This window comes from Phragmites australis, chromosome 9, assembly GCF_958298935.1.
Source record: "Phragmites australis chromosome 9, lpPhrAust1.1, whole genome shotgun sequence".
Taxonomy (NCBI): Eukaryota; Viridiplantae; Streptophyta; class Magnoliopsida; order Poales; family Poaceae; genus Phragmites; species Phragmites australis.
In genome coordinates this window covers 367181-393166 of record NC_084929.1, presented here as the reverse complement: position 1 = coordinate 393166, position 25986 = coordinate 367181, and the positions used below count along the sequence as shown (strand labels likewise).

Genomic DNA, 25986 nt, shown 5'->3' with positions numbered 1-25986 from the left:
ATAAATAAATCGGTCTCGCTCTCCGAAAAAGAAAGCATACCAAGGCGAGGGAGGCAGAGGTGATCTCGCCGCCGCCGCCGCCGCCGCCGCCGCATCGAGTTCCCGTGGTCGCTTCCCTTCTCCTCGCCGCCATGGTGCTCGGCAACGTCGCCATCCTCGTCGGTTCCGGTCGGCCCCCCTCCACTCCCCTCAAAATCCCATCTGCTTCTCTCTTCGCGGGGCGATTAATTCTCGAGCGAGCCGACTTGGGTTTGTAGCTGCTCATGGAGGGAATACAGAGTTTGGTTAGTTCCTATGGTTTATTCAGTTCGGGCGGTTCCATCTTCGATCGATGTTTGGCCAGGTCCAGTTTGTTCTAGATTGCCCTGGCACATGAGCAGGATTTAGTTCGCTAGCTGCTCTCTATTCCTAGTTCCTGCTGCCCCCCCCCCCCCCCCCACCTCTCAAGCTTCTTGTCTGGATTGCTGATCACGAGGAGCATAGGGCTAGAGGCGATGCTAGTAGCAAGCTTAATCTACAAAGAATAGCAACGTCAACTAATTGCTCGGCTGCTTCCACATGCTCTAGTTGTAGAAACCAAAAGGACTACTGTACTCTTCTGGTTGGATTTAGACAATGGATCTACTTCTCCTAGATACTATATAGGAAGGAACTTTTACCAAGGCCACTACTCTTCTGTTACTCTTATCTATGCACCATGGACTTGCAACCTTTACAGCAAAATTGCAGTTCCGGGCAAGTGTAGTAACTGTCAGCAACTTTTTTTTTGGCAGGCATTGTTGGATCAGTTCTTACCAGTGATGGCAAAATTCCTAGTGTCCGTGATGTAGCCTCTGGTGTTGCCAAGGTATTATCTTCATGCCTGAACTCTCAGCTCAGCACACAAGCATTCATATTTACGCCAAGACATAGTGTTTTCACCTTCGCATTTGTTTGCTTCTCTTAGTTTGGGAAAAAACTTGGGAAAGAAGGCGGGGACGCAAAGGCTGGCAGCGATCCACATACTGCTCAGTTGATAACTCAGGTTTGTCGATATATTATTTCTGTCTAGTTCACAGGATGAAGAATCCTACGTGTGACATGATGCTTAAAGGGCAGGGCTCTTCAATATTTCAGGTCAACTATCTCAGAGAGGAGCTACAGTACCTGGCCTCAAGACCAGTTACAGTTGTGACAAATGCTGCTACATCAGGTCAGCGCTTGCTTATGGTTTCTATCAAAGATATGAACTGTGGGTACTGTGTACTAGTTATGGCTTATGAGTGGAATAGAGTGTCATAACCACGAAATCACAACAGGAGCGTAAAATAGAGCTTTCACAAACTCAAGTTAATGGTGCGTGACATTTGTATATTGGATCCAAAGCAAGCATGCATTATATGAGAGCTACATTTGGCAGTGCTGACCCATCTTGAGAAGTATTCATGTGCTCGTATAGCTCTATATTTTCCCTGTAGTTTTTTTTATGTCTCAGTCTACTCAGATATGAGGGTTTATTTTGCATGTTGATATACCTGTGAACATACACGGCCAATAACCTACATTTTTCTATATCCTATACAATTCTGATCAAAGTCCTTGAATAATTAGCATCTTATTCCTACCTTCTTTTGTAGGATCTGGTGCATACACTATAACAGCAGTTGTTGTTGCTGGGATTATTGGCTATGCATACATAAAGTGGAAGGTAAAATTTGACTCTTTTAGCTGATGAAAGAGTGCAGGTCATGGAGGACAAATATACCATCTTAGATTATTGTAGTTTCTGCTAATGTTTATTATGTCATTCTAAGATCATGGATATAACCGCTTATTGTTAGAATCCTATATTGTTTGATTGCTGTAGCTAGTATTTAAAGTTTGTGCATTAATTTGCAGGGCTGGAAACTATCCGACATGATGTTTGTGACAAAGCGTGGTCTATCTGATGCTTGCAACGTAGTTGGCAGCCAATTGGATCAAGTTTCAGATAGTGTTATTGTAAGCTTTTACTTAACTTTTCCTTGCCAAAAAAAAGTTTGTACTTACTTTCATATTCACTAATGCTTCACCTGAACTGCGTTATGGGCCATGACCCCAGAATTGTGTTATATTTTCGAATTTGTTTTTTTTTGTGTTTCAACCACAACATATACATCGATTTCTGATTTTCTGCTCAGGTTACAAGGAAACATCTAGCTGGGAGGATTGATCGTGTGGATATTACCTTAGATGAAACCCAGGAGATTATTGAAGGCACAAGGGATGAGGTTGGCACCTTGCTGCCACATACCATCTTCCTTTTTCTGGTTTTGATGCATATTGAAGTGAGACTGATACAAAACTAATTGACTCGTAGGTCACAGTCATCCATGGGGATCTAAGCGCTTTCCAGGAGGACTTACAATCGGTTAATTTAGTAGTTCAAAGTCTGGTAGGCACCTTGTACTGAAACACATTTCCACCTTATTATTTATTGAATATTATTATCATGCACTGATGCACTCATGTACATATCTCAGGAGTCAAAGCTGGGGTGTCTTGAATGCGCTCAGGTAAGGAGAAGTGGTGGTACCACTACTTTTTCCCCTCGTCAGATCCTACATGTCCCTAATGTTATCTACTTGAATCCTGTCAGGATCAAACGGTACAGGGAATACATCAGTTGTGTGAGTTCAGTGAGAAAATGAAACATGGCCAGAATGCCAATGTTCGTCAGGCAAGTCGCATAGCCTATGAGTTTTTCTTTATGGAATGTTTCTTGTATGAGTTGTGACCATTCCCTCCTGAACTGTTGTGTATTCCACCTTAGATACTCATCCTGAATAGGTGTTTTGAATTTCAGGTCTCATCATCCATTCCTGCAGCTATCGGATCTTCTTCAGAGCGAATTGTGAGGGTAAAAGAGTCAGACCTTTTCCAGCTGTGCCATAGTTTGAACTTTGAATACTCATTTGTTAACTATGTTTCACAGGCTACTTGCTTGCCTCGTTCTTCTCCTCGTCTAGCTCTGGAACCAATCCCACCTGTAGCTGAACCGCCTAGAGCAGAGACATCTGCTGAATCGCCTAGAGCAGAGGCATTGCAGGTTTGCTTTGGTTTGAGTCTTCATTTGGCTGATATACTTGTTTGTGCTGCTTGCTGTGATTTTTAATCAGCTGCGCTTGACATTTGCAGGAGCCCCAGGGTGTTGTCAGCGGGACATCTTGGACAAGGGAAGGATCATCTGAGCCACCATCACCTGGAGCCTCGTCCTCGACCGGAGCTAGCACGAGCACGCTGCGTAACCCGAGCTCGAGCTCGAGCCTATTTGGTGGACTGAGGCTACCTGGGCTTGGTTTTCTTAGGGCTTCTGCCAGTTGACGAGGTGCTTTAAGTTAAGGTGATGGTGGTACTGCTAGTGCCATGAGGGTCCCAAACGGGGCGGCTTCTTCTTCTTCTTGTAGTTAGGTTGTGGTAGAAGTGAGTCATAGCAATACGGGACGGGTGAGTCCCTTTTGCCCCCCCCCCCCCCCCCCCAAATTTTGTAGAAAAACTAGTGTCTCTGTATCTAGCGGATTCAGTGTTTTCATGGCTGGGCGTTGGTGACCATACCTCACTCACCCTCGTCGATGTACATGTTGAAACAAGAAACGAAACGGGAGTTTCATTGATGCCAAAGGGGGTTTTCCTCAACCTTTTTAGCAGCTGAGATACAGATAGTGGATTGTGAGTCAGCATCCAGTAGGGGGCACTTTTCTTATCGTCATGATCATGTTCAATGGGTTATCTTCTCTGAGCGCCAAAGACGAGAGCTTCGCCTTTGGTGCTGAGAGTTAGGATCGGCCGGTCGTAAATACTTACATTTTAGATAAGATATGGTCTTTAATGCGTATTTTTTTACCATTATTTTTTATTAAGATATATTTATAAAATCCAAAATCTTTAATGATATTGTGAAGCATTTTTCAATATTAACCTGAAGTCTACACATATGATGTTTCCGTTTCCAAATCAAATTTTTTAGAATCTATTGATATTGAGACTTTGACAGGACCTCCTCTAAAACATGGACTATTTGTAACCAGGAGGAGTATTATTTTGGTCCTGAAGCTTGTACAATAGCTTCTTCACAGGAAACTCTTTCACCAGCTTACCCCACAAGCTGAATTCCTTTTTTTCTTTTTTGAGATGCCCACAAGCTGAATTCTGCACAAGTTAGGCCATTACATTATTTGCCATGGTTGATGAGATGAGAGAGTCCGACTTCATCTTCTTCCCCTCGTCTCGCCACTAGACTAGAGTCTTTCTCCGCCGCCGCGCCGCCTCCAGAGAAGAGAAGCTTATAGAAGAACCCTCCCCCCTCTTCCTCCGCATCTCGATGCCCTCTCAGGTTCCAATCCAATCCAATCCAATCCCTCTTTCTCTCTCTCCCTCTCAGTTTAGTTTGGTTGAGTTTGATTGGATTCGATTTGACTGCCTGGCTCGGTAGCTCGGAGCAAGGTGCAAGCTTTCCTGGAAGCCGCGCGCGCCGGAGACCTCGATTCCCTCAAGAGTACGTGCCGTGCCGTGCCATCTTCTGTTCCTATCCGATTCCAGTCTCAACGGAACCTACCTGCAGAGCTCGTCGCGGCGCTCGACGAGGAGGGCAAGGGCGCCGCCGCCGTGGCCTCAGCCGTCAAGGACGCCAACAAACGCACCGCGCTCCACTTCGCTGCCTGCGAGGGCCGCACCGACGTCTGCGCCTTCCTCATCGACCCAAAGGACGATGACGGTACCAACCAGCATATGCTTTGCATTTCACAGTCCCCAATACATATACGTAGTAACAGTGTGTGCTCAAATTGTATGCTTTCGTATTTATTGGTTACATGGGCATCTGTACCCGCTTCCTACCTACCTACCTACCTGCTAATCGTTCGTTATTCTCGTTCCTCACCAGGTGAAACTCCACTCATCCATGCTACACGGCAAGGCCATCTGGACACTGCACAGTATCTTCTTGACCATGGAGCCGATCCTTCAGTGGCCACTAGTCTTGGAGCCACAGCACTACATCATGCTGCAAATGGGTACCATGGGTGCTCCATGCAACATTTCTTGCGATAGCGATCAGTCACCAAATCATATGTATGACAACAAATAAATGTGTGAAAAAAATGTAACGTTTCGTTTAAATTGAGCAGGAAACATAGAGCTGATGAAGCTTCTTGTCTCCAAGGAAGTCGACGTCGAATCAGAAAGCGACGCCGGTTCTCCCCTCGTATGGGCTGCTGGTCATGCACAGCAAGATGCGGTCAAAGTTCTGCTTGAACACAATGCTAAGGTAGCTCATCCATACATTCTCTTTCTCCTTACTGGTTTTTTTTTTTTTGGTCCCACCACAATATTAATCAGAGTTTTCGGTTATTCTTTGAAAATCTCTTGATTAGGTTGTCGTAAATTTAACATCAAACATAAGCTTGACTAAGCTTGCAATTGTTCTGATGCTGTCATTTGGTCTCAGTATTTATCTCCGCTATCTTTCATTATGATCGCAACCCTTTCTCCTTGATTTAAACCAATGAACTACAAAAACATGTAGCGATAATTTCTTTTTTAGGAAAACAATAGGGAAAATCCCTACTGAATATGCTAATATAGATATAAAATAGAGTTCAAGGTCTACAAGACCAGAGACAAAAGTACAAAGGTCTATGAGACCAACAGATATCAAGCGACTATAGTATAAAGGGATAAGTTCATTTTACTCCCTCAAAGTATCATATTTGTTCGGATAATTCTATGAATTTTTAAATCGTCTATTTTACTCCTCCGAACTATCAATACCGTTCATTTTACCTTTTAGAGTGATTTGTTTGGTAGTTTTGATGACATGTTGGCGGTTTCGCCACGTGGCAGTCCTGATATTAGCGTTCCGTAGTAATTCGATTTTTTAGAAAAATAATTCAAGAAAATAGGTTATTCCGAAAAATAGGTTTTATGTTTAGAAAAAAAAATCCAAAAAATATAAAATGATTTAGATAAATGTTTTAATATGTTTTTAGCTCTGTTTTTATTTCTGTAAATATTATTTAATGTTTTTCTAGTGTAAAAATTATTCCAAAAATGTTAGAATAAATGTTTTAATTTGGAAAATAGTTTTAGAAAATATAGATTAATTCTGATAAACTTTAAAAATATTTTCTTTGATAAAAATAAATGCTTTTAATATGTTTTGTTGTATATAAAATTAGTTTTAATTATAAAAAAATAGGTTTAATTCCAGAAAAATAGTTTTCGTTTTTTAGCCGTAGCTTTCGCGTCGTTTCTAGCCGTTTAAAATTAGTTTAGCCGTACTTTCTGGACACATTTTGGGCACATTTTTTAACACATTTTGGCACATTTGACATTGTCGGAGGATGAACTCCTGTCGCAGGGATCCCGAGAGACCCCTTTTTAAAGATTCGGCCGGGGGGATGATCCTGAACGAGTTCGTCGGAGAAATAAATGGAAGTGGAAATAAAATGCAACGGCCGGTGGTGGGGGATGATCGACCTAGTGCAAAGAGAAATAAATGCACCGGAGTTTAGACAGGTTCGGGCCGCACGGGGGCGTAATACCCTACTCCTGTGTGGATGCAATATCCTTCCTCGAAGGGAATCCTTCAAGGATGTATCTGGTTACAAGGGTGTGTTGTCTAACAGAGAGCTTGAGGCTCCCTTGCTCTAGCTCTACTCGAGCTTGCTTGTGGTGTTCTTCGGATGTTTTTGGGGAGATTGCTTCCTTTTTGGAGAGATAGCTCGATCTATCTTCGTATGTTCTCTCGTGTATCTCTGTCGTGCTTCTGCCTTGCTGATCCGATTCTTTATCCTTTTCCTTTTATACGCTCGCCGACCACGACTTACCCCAAATGGGAAAGAGGGGGCGCAAGTTCCAAGACGCCACGGAGAAAGGCGTCATCATTCCCTCCGGACGAAGCGACAGGGGCGGTGGAAAAACGTAGCGCGCATCCGATCACCCGTCACTGTGGACGTCCTGGCGCTGTTGAGAGGGCCCACCGGGCGGCCACAGAGGCACCCGGCGCGCCCACCCTGTCTTGTTCTTCTACCAGGGCAGGGTGGCAGGCGAAACGCTTTGATCCTGGCAACGTTATCCCGAGATACCCCGGATGATACGGGACGGGACCCGTGCAGTTAATGGACCCACGCCCCTCTGCCAAAGCATGGCAGGGATTGACACCGCGGCGTGGGCAGTTAGGAATGTCAGGATGTCAGGCCGCGCATGTCCATTAAATGCGGCTTCGGACCTTTGACTGGTTGACACCTCGCCGACGGGTCCTTCCGGGTCGTCGGGGCGTCGGGTGATCTTGCGCGAACCTTCGAGGAACCGGGTGCTCGGGGGCTGCCACGTGCAGCCCCGAGCACTCTCTCCCGAGCACTTCTGCAGAACCTTTGGGGAACCGAGTGCTCGGGGGCTGCCACGTGCAGCCCCGAGCACTCTCTCCCGAGCCCTTCTGTAGAACCTTCGGGGAACCGAGTGCTCGGGGGCTGCCACGTGCAGCCCCGAGCACTCTCTCCCGGGCACTTGGCTGTTCGGTCCATCGGGGGACTATGGTACTCGGGGGCGAGCGGGCACCTCCCCGAGCACTTTCTTCCCGGTACTTGGACTCTGCGGATCATCGGGGAACTAGGGTGCTCGGGAACCAGAGGCTGTGGCCCCGAGCACCTTCTCCCGGAACTTAGATTTTCCTCATCCTTCAGGGGGACCTCGCGGGATGGTGACACGTGACGGACGGCCGGCCTGTTCTCTGGACTCAGGGACCCCTAGTTCCTAATACACCGACAGACATATTTGGCCATATTTTAGCCACATTTGGGGCACATTTGGCCACATTTTGATACATTTTAGCCACATTTTGACACATTTTAGTCATATTTTGGTCACATTTGGGTACATTTTGGGCACATTTTTGCCTATTTTAAACACATTTTGAGCACATTTTTGGTACATTTTTGCTAAATTTGGGCACATTTTGGGTATATTTTGGACATATTTTGAGCACATTTTGGGCACATATGTTCAAAATATGACCATATGTGCTCAAAATGTGACCAAATGTGCCAAAATATGACCAAAATATGTCTAAATGTGCTAAAAATGTATCCAAATATGACCATAATGTGCAAAAATATGGCCAAATGTGATCAAAATGTGCCCAAATAGGACCAAAATGTGGTAAATGTGCCCAAATGTAAGAAAAATGTGCTCAAATATGCACAAAAGTACGGCTAAACGAATTTTAAACGGCTAGAAATGACGCGAAACTACGACTAAAAACGACGAAAACTATTTTTCTGGATTTAAACATTTATCTAAATCATTTTATATTTTTTGGATTTTTTTTCTAAACATAAAACCTATTTTTGGGAATAATCTATTTCATGAATTGTTTTCTAAAGAAAAATCGAATTACTGCGCAACGCTGATGTCAGCATGGTGACTGGACACGCTGACTAGGACTGTCACGTGGTGGAACCGCCACCATGTCATCAAAAACATCGAGAAAACCACTTCGGAGGGTAAAATGAACAGTATTGATAGTTCGGGGAGTAAAATGGATGGTTTAAAAGTTCAGGAATTATCCGGACAAACGTGATAGTTCGAGGAAGTAAAATGGACTTATTCCTAGTATTAAGTCAAAGATGGCCAGCTAATTATTTTGTAGCCATGCCATTATATGGGGCAAAAACTTCTTTGAAGCTCTTTCCTTTACCAAATCCATGCCTGCCAATAAGGACATCTTCGATGATTCCATCAAAACTTGTTTGGAGGAACTATATCAAAGATGATACATATATTTCTCTGGATCCAGATGTGCCAACAGCCCAAGGTGACCAATTCTTTTAAAAGCAATTTTTGCAGCAGAAGACCCTTTGGCAGTCTCCAATCTTCTGGAAGCCCAAGAATTGTTTTTTCTGATTCGCTGTGTATGACCTGAAGTTAGTTAGTTTTTTTTTTTTTTACGTTTGTACTTGGGCTAATTCGTCTGCTAAATCTTATTTTTGCAGCCAAATACTGAAACCGATGATGGTATCACACCATTGTTGTCTGCTGTTGCTGCAGGTTCCCTCCCATGCTTGGAGGTTCTAATCCAGGTACACGGTCCAATTTAATGAGTACAATACCTGTACTTCTCCCATACTATGTTTTTTTGTTTCATGTTGTGGCTCAGGCCTCGGGCCACTAGAATTTGGACAAACATACACATGGATAAAACTAAACACATTTCTTATGCCCCTTCTTTTTATTCTTGCTTATATTGCTGTGTTGCAAACCATAATACTTGTTTACCGGTATACAAAAGTCTTAAGGAAAAGAGCTGAAATGTTTCTTCTCTTCACTTAGTTGACTAAGCTGTTTCTATTATTTATCTGATATAGTACACAATATTGTTCTATGTACTTAGTTACTAATACACCTGGTATCAACTATGCTTTCTACCTCAGAAACTAACTTAATAATCTGCAATGTAGGCAGGCGCAGACCCAAATATTAGGGCTGGTGGAGCAACGGCATTACATATTGCTGCAGACAGTGGAAATATAGAAGTAATCAAATGCTTACTTAAAGCTGGAGGTGACCCAAATACCTGTGATGATGTAAGTTGCATATTTCATGTTAAACTGTTAATTAGACAAATAGTGTTATACTGAAATGCTAATATCGAGGTTCACGCTATGCATTGACTGGTTTTAAAGATCCATAAGATGCCGTCAGCCTTTGGCTCTTTGTATCCACACCATGTCAGCTAACACCGCATATAACTTGCTGGTGCAGTTGTGCCATAATTTCTTCTATGTTCATATTACAAAGTGTGTTAACATTGTAACTTTGGATTGCATTTGTTTATCTGGGTTGAGCAACAGCCTTTCTCTGGCTTTTGTACCCAAACCTGGTGTGCTGAAAGTTAATCTTTGTTTTGGACGTCTATGCAGCTCTGTGCTGTACATTGACACGCCGTTAAATAGTACATGGCTCATTATTACTTTGTCATACAGCCAAGTGAAGCAAACATTTGATTGCCATATCATTTCCTTGCTCAGGATGGACTAAAGCCAATACAGGTTGCTGCTTTGGGAAATAACCGTGAAGTTGTGGAACTTCTTTTACCATTAACATCCCCGATTCCAGGTGTTTCAAATTGGAACGTCGATGGAATTATAGAATACACATTGTCTAAAGAGGTTGAGGAAAAGGTGCCACTTGAATCGCCTATTTCAACTATTCTGTGTCCTCATAGGTTCCTCAAACCTCTTACATTACAGATTCGCTGCCTCTCCTAACCGTTGAATAAATTTTGCAGCCCCAAGTAAAGGAAGCTACATCTCTGAAGTCAGCCAGGGCACAACCTGTTGAGGTATGTCATGCTCATATATACTTTTGGTGAAGAGTCAAGACTTCTGTTATCTTAAATAATAGTCAAGTCATATGTCGGTGTATTTAGAACCAGGGGTCCCTAAGTCCCGAGGCCAGACCGGCCGTCCACCACATATCACCACCCTGCAAGATAGGTAGAAACAGAGTGCTCGGGAGCGCGCAAGCTCGTTCAAAGACTCGAAGGGCCCCGTCGTCAGGGTGTCATCCAGTCAAGGGCCCGATGCCGCATTTAATAGGCGCGCGTGGCCTGACATTCTGACATCCTGACATTCTCGGCTGCCCACGCCCCAGTGTCAGACCCTGCCATGCAATGGCAGGGGGGCGTGGGTCCATTAAATGCACGGGTCCCGTCCCGTTTTCGCCTGCGCGCCTCGGGATAACGTCGCCAGAATCGAAGCGCTCGGCCTGCCACCCTGCCCTGGCAGGAGAACAAGACAGGGTGGGCGCACCGGGCACCTCTGAGGCTGTCCGGTGGGCCCTTTTCAGAGCACCCCGAAGCTTCCGCAGCGGCTGGTGGTCGAATACACGCCGCCTTCCTCCACCGCCCCTGTCACTTCGCCAAAATGAAATGATTACGCCTTTCTCCGTGGCACCTGGGCATTCGCGTCCCCTCTTTCCCATTCAGGATATGTCGAGGTCGGCGCATCTATAAAAGGAAAGGATGGAGGACACCGAACAAAAAAAGAGAAAAGAAAGGGGAGAGGAGAGTCAGTCGAAGAACAAGAAAACAACAGCCCCCGATCGCAAGACGATCAAGAGACCAGCTAGCTAGAACATAAGAGCCTCCAGCTCTTTGTAAACAGCTCTCCTTGGAGAACCAGATATATCCTTGAAGGATCCCCTTCAAGGATAGATATAACACTCATACAGGAGTAGGGTGTTACGCCCCCGCGCGGCCCGAACCTGTTCAAAAACCCGGTGTACCCGCAAGCCAGCGCATTTACTTCCGTTCCCGCTTTTTTCCCGTACAAGCTTTTCTAGGATCATCCCCCCGGCCGAATCTCTAAAGAGGGGTCTCTCGGGATCCCTGCGACAGGAGTTCACTCTCCGACAGCTGGCGCGCCAGGTAGGGGGGAATATCCCTAGATTGTTTGTTTCCCTTTTTTCTCCACAGGAAAAGATGGCCGGTGGGCACCGTCTCCAGCGTTCCGGCTCCACTTCCAGTAACGGAACGCCGCCCCACGACCAAGAGGTTTTTCCCGCCCAAGGGGATCAGGGCGCTGGGCCCATCAGCGCCGCCGCTGCCGGCGTGCTCTCCGACCCCCAGCAGATGGTCGGGGCCCCGGCCGCTAGGTCCGCCTCTGGATCACGTCGAGCGCCGCCCCGGCGCAGGCTAGCTTTTAGTGAGGCCAGCCCAGGGAGCGCCTTGCTTGCAGCGCAAGCCCTCCTCAGGCACCCTCCCATTCGGGCCACGCCAAACACTCCGGAAGGCCGGTGGATGCAAGATATCGCCGCTTTGGTCGGCACCGCTCGTCGCCAGGTGCAGGTCGAGAGCCCTCGCGCCACTTTTCAGCGCGGTGCCGCCAGAGTCGGCTCCTCAGCGGGCAACACCCGCACGGGCGGAGGGGCCTCCAGGCGGAGCGCCATCCCCCAGGACGTATCCGAGGCCCGGGACCTCCGTTTGCGTCTCGACGAGCGAAGGGGCCACGAGGATGCCCGGGTCACTCTCGAGCGCCAGCGGGAGACCCGGCAGGGGGTTGGGGCAGAGGACCAAGCTTCCTCTCTCCCGGTCCACGACCACCGGGGATCCCCGGCTCGCCGTTCCTCTCCACCAAGAACCCCCGCTCGTGCTGCGGGGTACGGCACCGGTTGCCGTGCCTTCACCACCGAGCTCCGTCGGGTGAGGTGGCCTTCCAAGTTCCGCCCCGAGCTGCCGGAGAAGTACGACGGGTCCATCGACCCCGTCGAGTTCCTCCAGATCTACACGACGGCCGTCCAAGCGGCCGGAGGCAGCGAAAAGGTGATGGTAAATTATTTTCATGTTGCCTTGAGGGGTTCCGCCCGCTCCTGGCTTATGAACTTACCCCCGGGATCTATCAGCTCCTGGGACGACTTGTGCCACCAATTTGTGGCCAACTTTCAGGGTACGTTCGCACGTCCCGGGCTGGAGTGCGACCTCCACGCCGTCCAACAGCAGGAAGGGGAGACGCTGCGTCGATTCATACAGCGTTTCAGCCAGGTTCGCAACACTATTCCGCGAGTGGCCCCCCATGCTGTTATTGTTGCTTTTCGGCAGGGCGTACGTGATGAGCGGATGCTCGAGAAGCTAGGTACGCACGAGATCGAGACCCCTGCGGAACTTTTCGCACTGGCCGATAAGTGCGCCAAAGCTGCGGAGGCCAGGGCATGGCATGCTCCTCGCCCCGCTTCCGATCGACCAAGTTCTTCCCGCTCTGATAAGCGGGAAAAGAAAAAGAGGAGGAAGCGCGAGGCTGCTCCCGTTGAGCTAGCCCAAATCCCCGCTCACGGGGAGCCACAAGAGCCCGATCGCCGGCAAGAGCGTCGGCCGGATGCCGATCGGCGCCCCGTCAGGGCCCCCGCTCGGGCTCCTTCTCGGGCCTCTGCGCCCGCGAGGGCCCCAGCGCCGGCTAGGGCGTCAGCTCCAGCAAGAGCCCCGGCCCCTGGCCGGGCTCCTATTCCCGCGAGGGTCCCCGCTCCCACGGGGCCCGAGCCAGGTAAATGGTGTCCCATACACCTGACCAGATGGCACGACCTCACAGAGTGTCGTACGGTCAAGGGACTCGTGGAGCAGCGCCAGAGGGAGCGCGACGAGTCTCGCGGGGGAGGCAATACCGAGGTCATTCCCAACAATGCCGAGCTCGGTTTCCAGGAGCCAGAGCATGCGGTTGCCTTCATCGACGGAGGCGCCTACACACCCTGCTCGCGCCGTGGCATCAAGGTCATGCGGCGCGAAGTATGCTCGGCAACCCCGAGCGAGGAGGCCGCAAGACCCCTGATGTGGTCGGATGCTCCGATCACGTTCAGCATGGCCGACCACCCCGTCAGTACTGCAGCTGTGGGGCGGCTACCTCTGGTCGTATCTCCCACTGTCTGCAATGTCAAAGTCGGCAGAGTGCTGATCGACGGTGGTGCCGGCCTCAACCTCCTTTCCAAAGAGGTTTTTGAGAAGCTGCAAGTACCTTCCCGACGCCTAAAGCCGTCGCTCCCCTTCTGTGGAGTAACGCCCGGGCACTCCCTGCCCCTCGGGCAGGTTGAGTTGCCTGTCACGTTCGGGAGCCGGGACAACTTTCGTACGGAGTGCGTCCTCTTCGATGTCGCGGAGCTCCCTCTCCCCTACAACGCCATCCTCGGGCGTCCGGCGCTCGCCAAATTCATGATGGCCGTGCATTATGCATACCTTACGGTTAAGATGCCCGGCCCCGCAGGCTCTATCTCCGTGATCGCTGACTCCGGTGGCGCTGTCTCCTGCGCCGAACAAACCTACATGGCCCTAGTCTCAGCGCAAGCCGAGGCTGATGGCTCTTCAGGGGGCCCGGGACCCTCTTCATCCAGACCCCGACCCGCCGCCGACACGACTGTTCCAACGAAGGAGGTCAAGGTGGGCGAAGACGCTACCCAGGTTGTCCGTATCGGCAGCGACCTGGGCAGCAAATAGGAAAGCGCGCTCATCGCCTTCCTCCGGGCTAACGTAGACGTGTTTGCCTGGCAACCGTCCGATATGCCCGGGATCCCTAGGGAGGTGATCGAGCATCACTTGGCCGTGCGTCCGGACGCCCGCCCAGTGAAGCAGAAGGTCCGGCGGCAGGCGCCAGAACGCCAGGAGTTTATCCGCGAGCAAGTCCGCAAGCTCCTCGACGCCGGATTTATCCGAGAAGTTCTCCACCCCGACTGGCTAGCAAATCCAATCATCGTCCCGAAGGCCAACGGCAAGCTTCGCATGTGCGTGGACTACACCGACCTTAACAAGGCTTGTCCTAAAGATCCTTTCCCCTTACCTCGCATTGATCAAATCATAGATTCAACTGCGGGATGTGATCTTTTATGCTTCCTAGATGCAAATTCTGGGTATCACCAGATTCGCATGGCCGTAGGGGACGAGGAAAAAACTGCTTTTACTACCCCGGTGGGGACTTATTGCTACATGTCAATGCCTTTCGGCCTGCGCAACGCTGGATCATCCTTCCAGCGCGCCATTCGTATCACACTTAACTCGCAGGTTGGCCGCAACGTCGAGGCTTACATCGACGATCTCGTGGTCAAAACCCGAGACCGCGCCACCCTGCTCGAGGACCTTGCCGAGACTTTCAACAGTCTCCGCTCTACCCGCCTCAAGCTCAACCCGGAGAAATGTGTCTTCGGGGTCCCGGCGGGCAAGCTCCTTGGTTTCTTGGTCTCTGGCCGAGGAATCGAGGTCAATCCGGAGAAGATCCGGGCCATCGAGCAAATGCGACCCCCGGTTCGACTCAAGGAGGTCCAGCGCCTCGCCGGCTGCATGGCCGCCCTCGGGCGCTTCATCTCTAAGCTCGGGGAGCGGGGGCTCCCCCTCTTCAAGCTTCTGAAGAAATCCGGTCGTTTCGACTGGACGCCGGAGGCCGAGCAGGCCTTCCGCGACTTAAAGAAATACCTTACCTCGCCACCCGTTTTGGTGGCTCCTTCTCAAGGTGAGCCCCTGCTGCTTTACGTTTCGGCCACTCCTCAGGTTGTGAGCGTAGTATTGGTGGTGGAGCGAGACGAGTGTTCAGGGCCGGGTGCTGGGTCCCAGCTCCCAGAGGCCCCCGATCACTCACCTGTCCTCGTGGCTCCCCCGGAGCGAGGGGTCGAGCCCGAGCACACTGCTCTTCCTAGCCAAGGAATCGAGCTCGAATGCCCGGTCAACCCCGACCATACCGCCGACCCTGGGAGCTGTAGCAGCCCCCCGGGTGGGGCCACCGTCCGGGCCCGTCGGGCACAGCGACCGGTGTACTTCGTCAGCGAGGTCCTCCGGGAAGCCAAGACAAGGTATCCTCAGGCTCAGAAGCTACTCTATGCCGTGCTCATCGCCTCCCGGAAGCTGCGCCACTACTTCCAGGCGCACAAAATCTCAGTGGTTACCACTTATCCACTGGGACCCATTCTCCGAAACCGGGAGGGCACCGGGCGCGTTGTCAAATGGGCAGTAGAGCTGGCGGAGTTCGATCTACACTTCGTTAGTCGCCAGGCAATTAAAAGCCAGGCGCTCTCCGACTTCTTGGCAGAGTGGACGCCCGTCCCCTGCGTCGACCCAGAAGAGTTTTCTGCCTATCCCGGGCGCGACGCGCCCGGGTACTGGGTCATGCACTTCGACGGCTCCCTCTCGCTGAAAGGCGCAGGGGCCGGAGTGGTTCTCACCTCCCCAACGGGTGAAGAGCTCCGGTACGTCGTACAGTTGCATTTCCGCGCATCCAACAACATGGCGGAGTATGAAGGTCTCATCGCCGGCCTCCGGGCTGCGGTGGGGCTCGGGATTCGTCGCCTCCTGGTCAAGGGGGACTCCCAGCTGGTCGTCAACCAGGTCTCCAAGGAGTACCAGTGCACGGATCCTCAAATGGCGGCGTACGTGGCCGCAGTCAGGAAGCTCGAGAAACGCTTCGATGGCCTCGAATTACGGCATATCCCTCGCCGCGACAACGCTCCGGCCGACGAGCTCTCTCGCCTGGCCTCATCACGTGCGCACGTCCCTGCCGGAGTCTTTGAAGAAAGACTCGCACGGCCTTCCGTCCTGCCTGCCGAACAGGATGAAGGGGAAACCTCGAACTCAATTCAGGGGACCCCGGCGGTGCCCTCAGTGGGAAACCCCGTCAGGGCGCCGCCGTCCGGCGAGTGCGCTGTGCTCACCGAATGTTCTCAAGATGCCTCGTGGATGTCTGACATCCGAGGGTACTTGAAAGAAAGGTTCCTACCCGAGGATGAGGCGACTGCCGAAAGGGTTGCTCGGCAGTCCAAACGCTATGCCATAGTAGACGGGGATCTCTACCGACGTAGCGCAGGAGGTGTCCTCCTAAAATGCATCTCTCGGGCAGAAGGCGGCGATCTTCTCGCTGAGATCCACGAGGGCGAGTGCGGTGGCCATTCATCGTTCCGCGCGCTGGTCGGGAAAGCCTTCCGGCAAGGTTTCTACTGGCCCACAGCTCTCCAGGATGCTTCCGAGCTGGTTCGGCGCTGCAGGGCATGCCAGTTCCATGCAAAGCAGATTCACCAGCCCGCTCAGGCTCTCCATACCATTCCCCTGTCATGGCCTTTCGCGGTCTGGGGTTTGGACATTTTGGGTCCATTCCCCCGAGCAGTCGGGGGCTATGCATACCTATATGTCGCTATCGACAAATTCACCAAGTGGCCGGAGGCAGTCCCAGTCATCAAGATAACCAAAAGCACGGCGCTCCAGTTTGTCCGCGGTATCACTAGCCGTTTTGGTGTCCCCAATCGGATCATCACCGACAACGACACCCAGTTCACTAGTGCCTTGTTCGGGGACTATTGCGAGGATCTTGGCATCAAACTTTGCTTCGCTTCCGTCGCTCATCCTCGGAGTAACGGGCAGGTCGAGCGTGCCAACGCAGAGATACTAAAGGGCCTCAAGACCCGGACCTATGACGTGCTCGCTAAGCACGGGAAGGGATGGGTGGATGAGCTGCCAGCCGTGCTATGGGCCAACCGGACTACGCCAAGCCGCGCTACCGGGGAAACTCCTTTCTTCCTCGTCTACGGCGCCGAGGCGGTCCTCCCCTCCGAGCTTACTCTAGGCTCCCCTCGAGTGCACGCATACTCTGAGGGCGAGCAGGAGCATCAAAGGCGCGACGACGTAGACTACCTGGAAGAGCGCCGGCGGCGTTCTGCTGTCCGGGCGGCTCGGTACCAGCAGAGTCTGCGCCGTTATCATCTGCGTCACGTCCGGGCCCGGTCTCTCGAGGTGGGGGACCTAGTTCTCCGGCGCATCCAGTCGCGCGAAGGAATGAATAAGTTGTCCCCTGTGTGGGAAGGTCCTTTCACCGTAATTGCAGTCCCCCGGGCAGGTTCTTTCAGGTTGGCGACGGAGGAAGGGCAGCCACTCCCGAATCCGTGGAACATCGAGCATCTTCGACGCTTCTACCCGTAGACGGTCAAGCTCGCGGTTCAGGTTGATAAGGCCGGGGGCTTCTCCCCGCCCGAGCAGTCTGGAGGCTTCGCCCCGTATGGTAAATCGCTGTCACCCAACCTTGTAAATATCGTACATTCAGTATTTTAATAAGCAATCACTATGGCAAATTATTCCTCTGGATCCCCTATGTTTAATCTGTCTGGTGAGGTGCTCGGTTGTGCGAGAAAAAGTTCGCTCTCTCATTTTTTCCCGTTGATAAAAAAATCCCAATCGGTATACATACGAGCAGTCGCCGCTGACTTACGTCCGACATGGTAGGCTGTGGTATTCGGTGTCGTAACGGGCTCCCGGGCACTAACCGAGTTTCGGGGCGCTTTGGGTAATCCCATCACTCGAGCTACTCGAGTAGGCCGGAGCTCAGGCCCCCGGAGCGGGCTGTCGGTGCTCGGTCTGGCCTGTCATACCCGGGCGCCACCGAACCATAGGACCTCTAGGTTATGCCTCTGTCCACCCTTGTCTGCCGGTTCGGGTATTCGAGAGGTCTCGGGTCGAAAAAACGAGAGCAGTCTATGGCAAGTACCGCACTAACAGAGCGCACCAGACAAAGAAATTCTATATTCTCTCTTTCAAGTCACAGGTCGGCAATCACAAGCAGTTCGGCCGCAAGGGCTTCAATGCCCCGGTCTCTGGTCGGCCCCAAGGGTCTTCGGGTGGTCCTACCGCCTAGGCTTGGGTGGTCGAGATCACCCGACCCTAGGAGCCTCGTATGCCTCCGAGCGCTCGTGCGCTCCGTTGAAAGAATCAAGTCCCCGGGCCCCCGAGCTCGGAATCAACCCCTTCTGGATCGGCTGGCCGGAAGGCCGACGGCTGTCCGGTGAGTGGTTATGACCAGACAAGTCTGTTTTCAGTGAATTTATGTTCCCGAGTCCTTCTCGGGGGCTCTTGCGCTTTAATCTGCTCGGTGAGGTGGTCTCCTGGCACGCAAAAACCCTGCCACGTGTCGGCTTTTTTCCAGAACGACAGAGCGGTTCGTAGAAAGGAGTACCGTGCGTGCGGTAACGTCTGACCGAAGCCCTTCGTGGTGGTCGTGGTGTTCGGTCCGCTCTTAAGGACCCCGAGCACTACCGGGTCCTCAGGTGCCCTGGGTAATCCTATCACTCGAGCTGCTCGAGTAGTCCGGAGCTCAGGCCTTGGGGGCAGGCTGTCAGTGCTCGGTCCGGCCCTTTTTTGAGCCCGGGCACCACCGGACCGCGAGGACTCTTGGTCACATTCTCGCTCACACGCGTCTCCCTTCTACCGGCTGAGTGGTCGCAAAGTGAAAAGGTGTCCGCTGGGCACGGCGTGTTCCGGGCAGGGCCGTTCCATCTCCCGAGCAACGGAGTCTGTGTCTTTGTTTCTTAAACTAGGCAGTACGGACTCGCGAGAGCTTGAAGGCTGGCTGCGCCAACGCCAGCAACCAGAACAACTTCATTTCTCGGGGATGGGAAGGTCGGGAGCGGCCCGACTGAGTACTCCTCGGGACTTCCAGGCGGAGCGCCAGAGGAAACATCAAGCATACAGAGAAATTGGAGTTGCGAGCCCAAGGAAAAGCTGCCATTATATTCACAAGACATAGACAAAGCATTTTTCTAAGGGTTCACTCCTAATATTCACTCCTGCATCTACAACAAAAGAAAAAAGGGCGCCGAAGGCCTAGTCAGCGGCAGAGGCGTCGGCTGAGTCCTCTGAGTCGTCCCCGGGGGCTGGCGGTGGCGGCACCTCTCGCCTGAAGCCGGCCGCCACCGCAGAGGCGGTACTCCTAACCGCTGCTCGGGCGACCTCCTCCTCAGCCTCGACCACTCCCTCCCGCGCCGGCTCCAATGGGAAGTCCGGGTCCCTGCTTCGGTAGCAGGCCAGGACATGCTCGGCCACGGCTTGGGCCAAGCCACGTCCCTCCCGGGCGGCAAGTTCCTGAACTGCCCAGGGCAGGGTCTCGAGGCGCTCGCAGACCTGCTGCAGCTCCAACACTTGTCGTGCGGGGCCGTCGCCCTTCGTGTCGCCGACAAGCCGCCCAAGACCACCTTTCTCCATGGCCCGTCGCATCCGCCGGAGTATATCCTCCAGCATCTGCACGAGGTTGACCCGCGAAACAAAGGCTGCCTCGAGCTTCTCCCTGGCAGCCCGCAGCTGTGCCTCGAGTCCCTGGTCCTCGGCCGGACCGGAAGAACCGCCAGCTGCGGCGGGGACGGCATCCTGCTTCGCCTTAGCCACCACCTCGGACAGGGCTTGTTCACGGGCGGTCAGTTCCGCCTCGTGTTTCGCATTCTCTTCCGCCCTGGTAGCCGCGGTGGCCGCCGCGGCAGCGGCTTCGCCCTCCCGGCGACTCAGCTCGCCCTCTCGGCGATTCAGTTCGCCTTCCCGGCGACTCAGCTCATTCTCCCGCCGGGCCAGCACCTCCTCCTGCTGGACCACCGAATCCTCCCGGGCTCCGAGATCAGACGCTAATAGCTCGTTATCCACTTCCCGGATGGAGACGTCCTCTTCCCAGCGCTTGACTTCTCCTCTGATCTTCTGGAGGTCGTCTTCCCAGCGCTGGAGGTCGGCGCGCGTCGTCTCGACCGCGCCCTCTCGGCGGGCCAGCTCGGCCTGCCGCTCCTCTGCAAGCCGTTCCCGGGCCGTGACTGCCGCCTCCCTCACCTGCGCCTGCCCCATCCTGGCAAGGGCCTCGGCCGCCTGCTGCCTCGACGCCTCAGCCAGGCGGGCGGCGTCTTCTCGTTCCCGCGCGGCCTCTGCCCGCGCGGTCCTCAGGCCTTCTCGTTCCCGCGCGGCTTCCGCACGGATGTCCTCCAGGAGCTTCTGCTCCCGCGCGGCTGCCGCACGGGCCTCCTCTCGGGCGCCCGCCAGCTGCGCCTTCTCCAGTACCAGGCGGGCGTGCTCGGCCTCGAGCTCCCCCTCCTTGGCCTCCACCGCCGCGCCCAACTGCCCGACTGCGGCTCGGACGCCTTCAATGGCGGCCAAGAGGGGATCGGCAGGCCGGCCAGGCACTGCGAGCGCCGGTGGGTACCAGGCTTCTCCGCCGGATGCCTCCAGGGGGGCCGAGCTCTCCACAGGGCCCTGTGCCGCCATCCGCCCCGGGCTCTGCCTGCCCGGGGTAGGCTCCTCCGGAGCCAAGGCCTCGGACGGCAGCTGCGTTCCCGCATCAGCCGCCTTGCCCACCGGCCCCGGCGAGGCATCCGCCTCCACCGTTCTCCGCCCCGGGCTCTCCGCGCCCGGGGTAGGCTCCGCCGGCGCCCTTCCGGTAGTTGCCGCCACCGCCTCTCTCCCTATGGCCGCCACGTCGATTGGCGCCTCCACGTCGATTGGCGCCTCCGCCGTTCCTACACTGGCCTCCGCTGGCGCAGCGGGCAGGTTCGGCTCTGGCCTTGGCGCCTGCTCCCTCTCCGTCGCCGCAACGCCTGCGGCCGGCCTACGGGAGACAAGTAAAAGTTGTCAAAACTTAGTTCGGGCCGAAAGGACCCATGGAAAAGCAAGAAAAATGACTCACCGATACCGCCATTTGGCCGCTGGGAGCCTAATGTCCGGGTCCGGTGCCGTCGGTCCGGACCCCTCCCGCCGCCTCTTCCGCTGAGGGCTCGGCTGGGCCACCGCGCGGGCCTCGGGTGCCGCCGCACGAGTCTCGGTCTCCGCCGCGCAGGTCGCAGGCGTCGGCGCGGGCCCCATCCGCACCAGGCGCGGCTCCAGCACCGGAAACGCCGCCGCTGCCGTCGGCGACGGCGGAGACTCCGGCAGCAGGATCAAGGCCCGGGGTCGTTTTCCCCGGTCTCCCGGCGTCAACTCTTCAGCAGCTTCAGGGGCGCCCTCTTCTCTGGCGCGGCGGCTACTGCTTGTGGCGGCCCCGTCGCCAGCCTGCGCCGAGCTGCCAACAACCTCCTCACCCAGGAGTTCTTCCAGCCCGGGGAGCTCAGAGGCCTCGGGACTCCGGCTTCTTGGCCGGTCCACGGGCCCTTGGGCGTCAAACTCCGGCAGCCGCCTCATGATAGCCACCCGGTCGGGATGGGCGCAGAGCGCCATCTCCGGCCACGGGAGCTCCGCCCGGCTCATGTCCTCCGACCCGGTGATCACTCGGGTCATCCCTCGCAGCTCCGCCTGCCCCAGATCCCAACTCGCGCCGATCTGGGTCCTAGTGATGTCCTCCGGCCCGGTATAGAACCAGCTTGGTCGGGCCCGCTCCCGCAAGGGCGCCAGTCGTCGACGCAGGAAGTCCACGACCACCATGACAGAGGTCAGCCCGGACTCGCGCAGCTCCAAGATGCGCTCCAGCACCGGCTTTAGCCTCGCATCTTCTGGCGGCGGCGCCTCCCACGTCGATCGCCGAGGTTCCGCCGCCTTCTCTGGCAGTTCGAGCCGCTCGTGGGGGTCGATGTCGACGAAGAACCAGTCCCGTCGCCATTCCTCCCATTTGCTGCGCACCACCTGGGGAATATAATGGTCCCCCAGGCCTTCCCGGAGCCGAAGGTTGCAGCACCCCGCGACGTCCGCCGTGGAGTGCCCCCTCTTCTTCCCCACCGGCCGAAGGACGAAGAAGTGGCGAAGCAGCGTCGCCGACGGCATCACCCCCACGAACATTTCGCAGAGATGTGCGAAGACCGCCAACGCCACGACGGAATTGGGGCTTAAGTGCGCCATTTGGATGCCGTACGTCTCCAGCACTTGCAGGAAGAAGGCGGAGAACGGCGGCACTAGCCCCGCCGCCACGAAGGAGGTGAAGAGGACGATTCGTCCAGGAACGGTCGTCGTCGGCGTCAGAGTCGCCGGCCTCACCACCACAGCACCCTCCTGACCTTCCGGCACCAGCAGCTTCTTGATTTTATCCGCCGCCTCCTCATTCCTCAGGCGTGATTCCGGCAAGATGCTGTCCGGAGTCCTATCCCGGCGTCCTCCTCCAACCCTCGTCATCTCAGCGGAGTGGAAGGCGTTTTTTGGTGGTGAAGAGAGAGAGAAGGAAGAACGCTCCGGTCGCCTGGGAATTTCCTAGGGGCTTCGAAGCGCAAAGGAAGCAGGAGCACGGGTGCGAAAGAGCGTGAAAAAGGGGAACGGACCGATCCATTCCCCCTTTTATATCTCAAAATTCAAAAACTGCCGCCCCGGACGGTTCGCTCGGCGAAACGTCGCCTCGGTCGACGCAACTGTCAGGCGAATCTCCCGCCGATCGCGCGATGTCAGCGGTTGCCAGGCGTATTTTTCCTCGATCTGCGCGGCGACCGCGCGGGCCGCCCGTATGATTATCGTGCCCTTCGGAAGTTGAGTGGACACGCGTCCACTCATTTTCCCGTTGGGGCATACTTGATGTCTAAAATCCGCAGGGACCACCTCTCGAAAGCTTGCCACATGGCGTCCGGCCAGCCTTGGCCTCGGTCGCGACGAAGGGCCCATTCGCAGTCTCCGTCCCATCGACTGCCAGCGGGCCCGGGGGCTACTGTCGGTGTATTTAGAACCAGGGGTCCCTAAGTCCCGAGGCCAGACCGGCCGTCCACCACATATCACCACCCTGCAAGATAGGTAGAAACAGAGTGCTCGGGGCTGCACGTGGCAGCCCCCGAGGACTCGGTGCCCCGAAGGTCCCGCTGAAGTGCTCGGGAGAGAGTGCTCGGGGCTGCACGTGGCAGCCCCCGAGGACTCGGTGCCCCGAAGGTCCCGCTGAAGTGCTCGGGAGAGAGTGCTCGGGGCTGCACGTGGCAGCCCCCGAGGACTCGGTGCCCCGAAGGTCCCGCTGAAGTGCTCGGGAGAGAGTGCTCGGGGCTGCACGTGGCAGCCCCCGAGGACTCGGTGCCCCGAAGGTCCCGCTGAAGTGCTCGGGAGAGAGTGCTCGGGGCTGCACGTGGCAGCCCCCGAAGACTCGGTGCCCCGAAGGTCCCGCTGAAGTGCTCGGGAGAGAGTGCTCGGGGCTGCACGTGGCAGCCCCCGAGGACTCGGTGCCCCGAAGGTCCCGCTGAAGTGCTCGGGAGAGAGTGCTCGGGGCTGCACGTGGCAGCCCCCGAGGACTCGGTCCCCCGAAGGTTCGCGCAAGCTCGTTCAAAGACTCGAAGGGCCCCGTCGTCAGGGTGTCATCCAGTCAAGGGCCCGATGCCGCATTTAATAGGCGCGCGTGGCCTGACATTCTGACATCCTGACATTCTCGGCTGCCCACGCCCCAGTGTCAGACCCTGCCATGCAATGGCAGGGGGGCGTGGGTCCATTAAATGCACGGGTCCCGTCCCGTTTTCGCCTGCGCGCCTCGGGATAACGTCGCCAGAATCGAAGCGCTCGGCCTGCCACCCTGCCCTGGCAGGAGAACAAGACAGGGTGGGCGCACCGGGCACCTCTGAGGCTGTCCGGTGGGCCCTTTTCAGAGCACCCCGAAGCTTCCGCAGCGGCTGGTGGTCGAATACACGCCGCCTTCCTCCACCGCCCCTGTCACTTCGCCAAAATGAAATGATTACGCCTTTCTCCGTGGCACCTGGGCATTCGCGTCCCCTCTTTCCCATTCAGGATATGTCGAGGTCGGCGCATCTATAAAAGGAAAGGATGGAGGACACCGAACAAAAAAAGAGAAAAGAAAGGGGAGAGGAGAGTCATTCGAAGAACAAGAAAACAACAGCCCCCGATCGCAAGACGATCAAGAGACCAGCTAGCTAGAACATAAGAGCCTCCAGCTCTTTGTAAACAGCTCTCCTTGGAGAACCAGATATATCCTTGAAGGATCCCCTTCAAGGATAGATATAACACTCATACAGGAGTAGGGTGTTACGCCCCCGCGCGGCCCGAACCTGTTCAAAAACCCGGTGTACCCGCAAGCCAGCGCATTTACTTCCGTTCCCGCTTTTTTCCCGTACAAGCTTTTCTAGGATCATCCCCCCGGCCGAATCTCTAAAGAGGGGTCTCTCGGGATCCCTGCGACAGGAGTTCACTCTCCGACATCATATATGTGTCTAAATAATGGTAGACTTGATCTAACTATTAATGTTAACAATTGAATTCTGACAGTACTTAACATATCGTGCAGGTGTCATCCGACTCAAAAAAGAGATCCTTGGAAGCCAAATCGAGAGGTGATGATGCCTTCCAAAGATAAGACTACCTTGTAGCGGTAGATGCTTATACACAGGTAACTAAGAATGAACGAATTTTTCCACATTGGTAGCTACAGTGTTGATTGGGACAAAAGGCTTTGTTGTTGTTGATAGCTACAGTGTAGAGCAAAACAAAATCAACTCTTGAATGAGAGTTCTAAGTTTACCTGAGATCTGAGTGCTGAGTGCCATCCCAAGTCAGCCTGCCTTTGCTAAGTGCCATAAGTTTAGCAGGTAGTAATCTGTAAGAGAATAACATTGACATGGAAATGCATTTCAGGCTACGGAGTTGGATCCAAATGATGCTACAGTGCTTTCAAGCAGAAGCCTTTGCTGGCTGCGGGCAGGGCAAGCTGAGCGTGCCCTGGAGGATGCGAGAGCCTGTAAAGCACTGAGGCCAGACTGGGCGCAAGCTTGCTACAGGGAAGGCGCGGCCTTGCGCCTGTTACAGGTTTGTGAAATTCATAGATGTGATTTTATTGGGAATTCATCCCCCTTCTGTTTATCTTTAGACGATGACATATAAATGATGTGAGATATGCACTTGTTGTGGTGACCCTGGCAGAGGTTTGATGAAGCCGCAAATGCGTTCTATGAGGATGCGCAACTTGAACCGGAGAACAAAGAGCTTGTCAGCGCGTTCAGGTAGAATCATTTCCTGTCTAAAGAACATGGCTTTCATTACCATGGCCATGGCCATGCTGCGCTACGGTTTGTTGTTCTGCTCTTTAATCTTTTCCCCCCTTCGTCATGAAACAACAGGGACGCTGTCTAAGCCGGGAGGAAGTTCCATGGGACGGACAAGCCAAATCCAACACAATGAGACGATGAATTGAGGAGGAACTCAAGTTGTACTGTAGTGAGACGATGAATTTAGGAGGAACTCCGATTGGATGGGCAGGAATTTTATAAATTTAGTCCCAATTTGACGAGATGATGATGAGGAACTCAAGTTGGACGACCAGGAATCCGACATCATTTGTTTTTGTGGGGAGGGAAAGGACCGAAACTGACAAATTTTGTTGGTTCGTATCTGGGGCTGCACGAGCAGTAAGTTTTCACTATTCATGAATAGTGTAGAATATTGATGGATGCACTGCAGGGGCGATAATTCGCAAGTATCAAACCCCCTCTAAAAGAATTCATATCGAGACAGCTTTGAATTCAACGGGCATGTTTGGTCTAAAGAATAGCAACGCGTAGCAAAGGAAAGCTGACAAGACAAGACCACTGAAGCTTTCTTCCCCAAACAAGACCAAAGGGCTTTAATAGGGATGAGAGGGTATGATACAATCAATCAGCAGTCGAAGGGCGTATTGAAGAAGTTTCGGATCTCGGTGGTATATTTAGCACAGTGGTATATTTAGCATGTTTAGAGGGGAAACTACATTTCATACTTCGGGAACCTGGTGATAACTTTGGACAAGTTCAGGGACCGTTAATGTATTTTACTCTTTTGTTTCATAG

At 53.7% G+C, this 25986-nt stretch overlaps 1 protein-coding gene and 1 pseudogene across 2 annotated transcripts; both read left to right on the top strand.

Annotated features, from left to right (window-relative positions):
• LOC133928239 (uncharacterized) lies at nt 1–3639 on the top strand. Of its 2 annotated transcripts, none has more exons than XM_062374471.1 (13): nt 1–168; nt 774–847; nt 947–1024; nt 1117–1192; nt 1617–1687; nt 1879–1980; nt 2160–2249; nt 2339–2413; nt 2502–2534; nt 2618–2698; nt 2825–2872; nt 2954–3067; nt 3157–3639. In XM_062374471.1, the coding sequence occupies exons 1-13, from the start codon at nt 132–134 to the stop codon at nt 3340–3342; spliced, it is 1065 nt and encodes a 354-aa protein (XP_062230455.1). In that variant the 5' UTR covers nt 1–131; the 3' UTR covers nt 3343–3639. The 2 variants fall into 2 exon arrangements, with proteins under 2 accessions (XP_062230455.1, XP_062230454.1); XM_062374470.1 differs by having other exon boundaries at nt 2–168; nt 2825–2878.
• Nucleotides 3640–4036: 397 nt separating this feature from the next.
• LOC133928238 (uncharacterized) lies at nt 4037–25451 on the top strand (annotated as a pseudogene).
• Nucleotides 25452–25986: the final 535 nt, after the last annotated feature.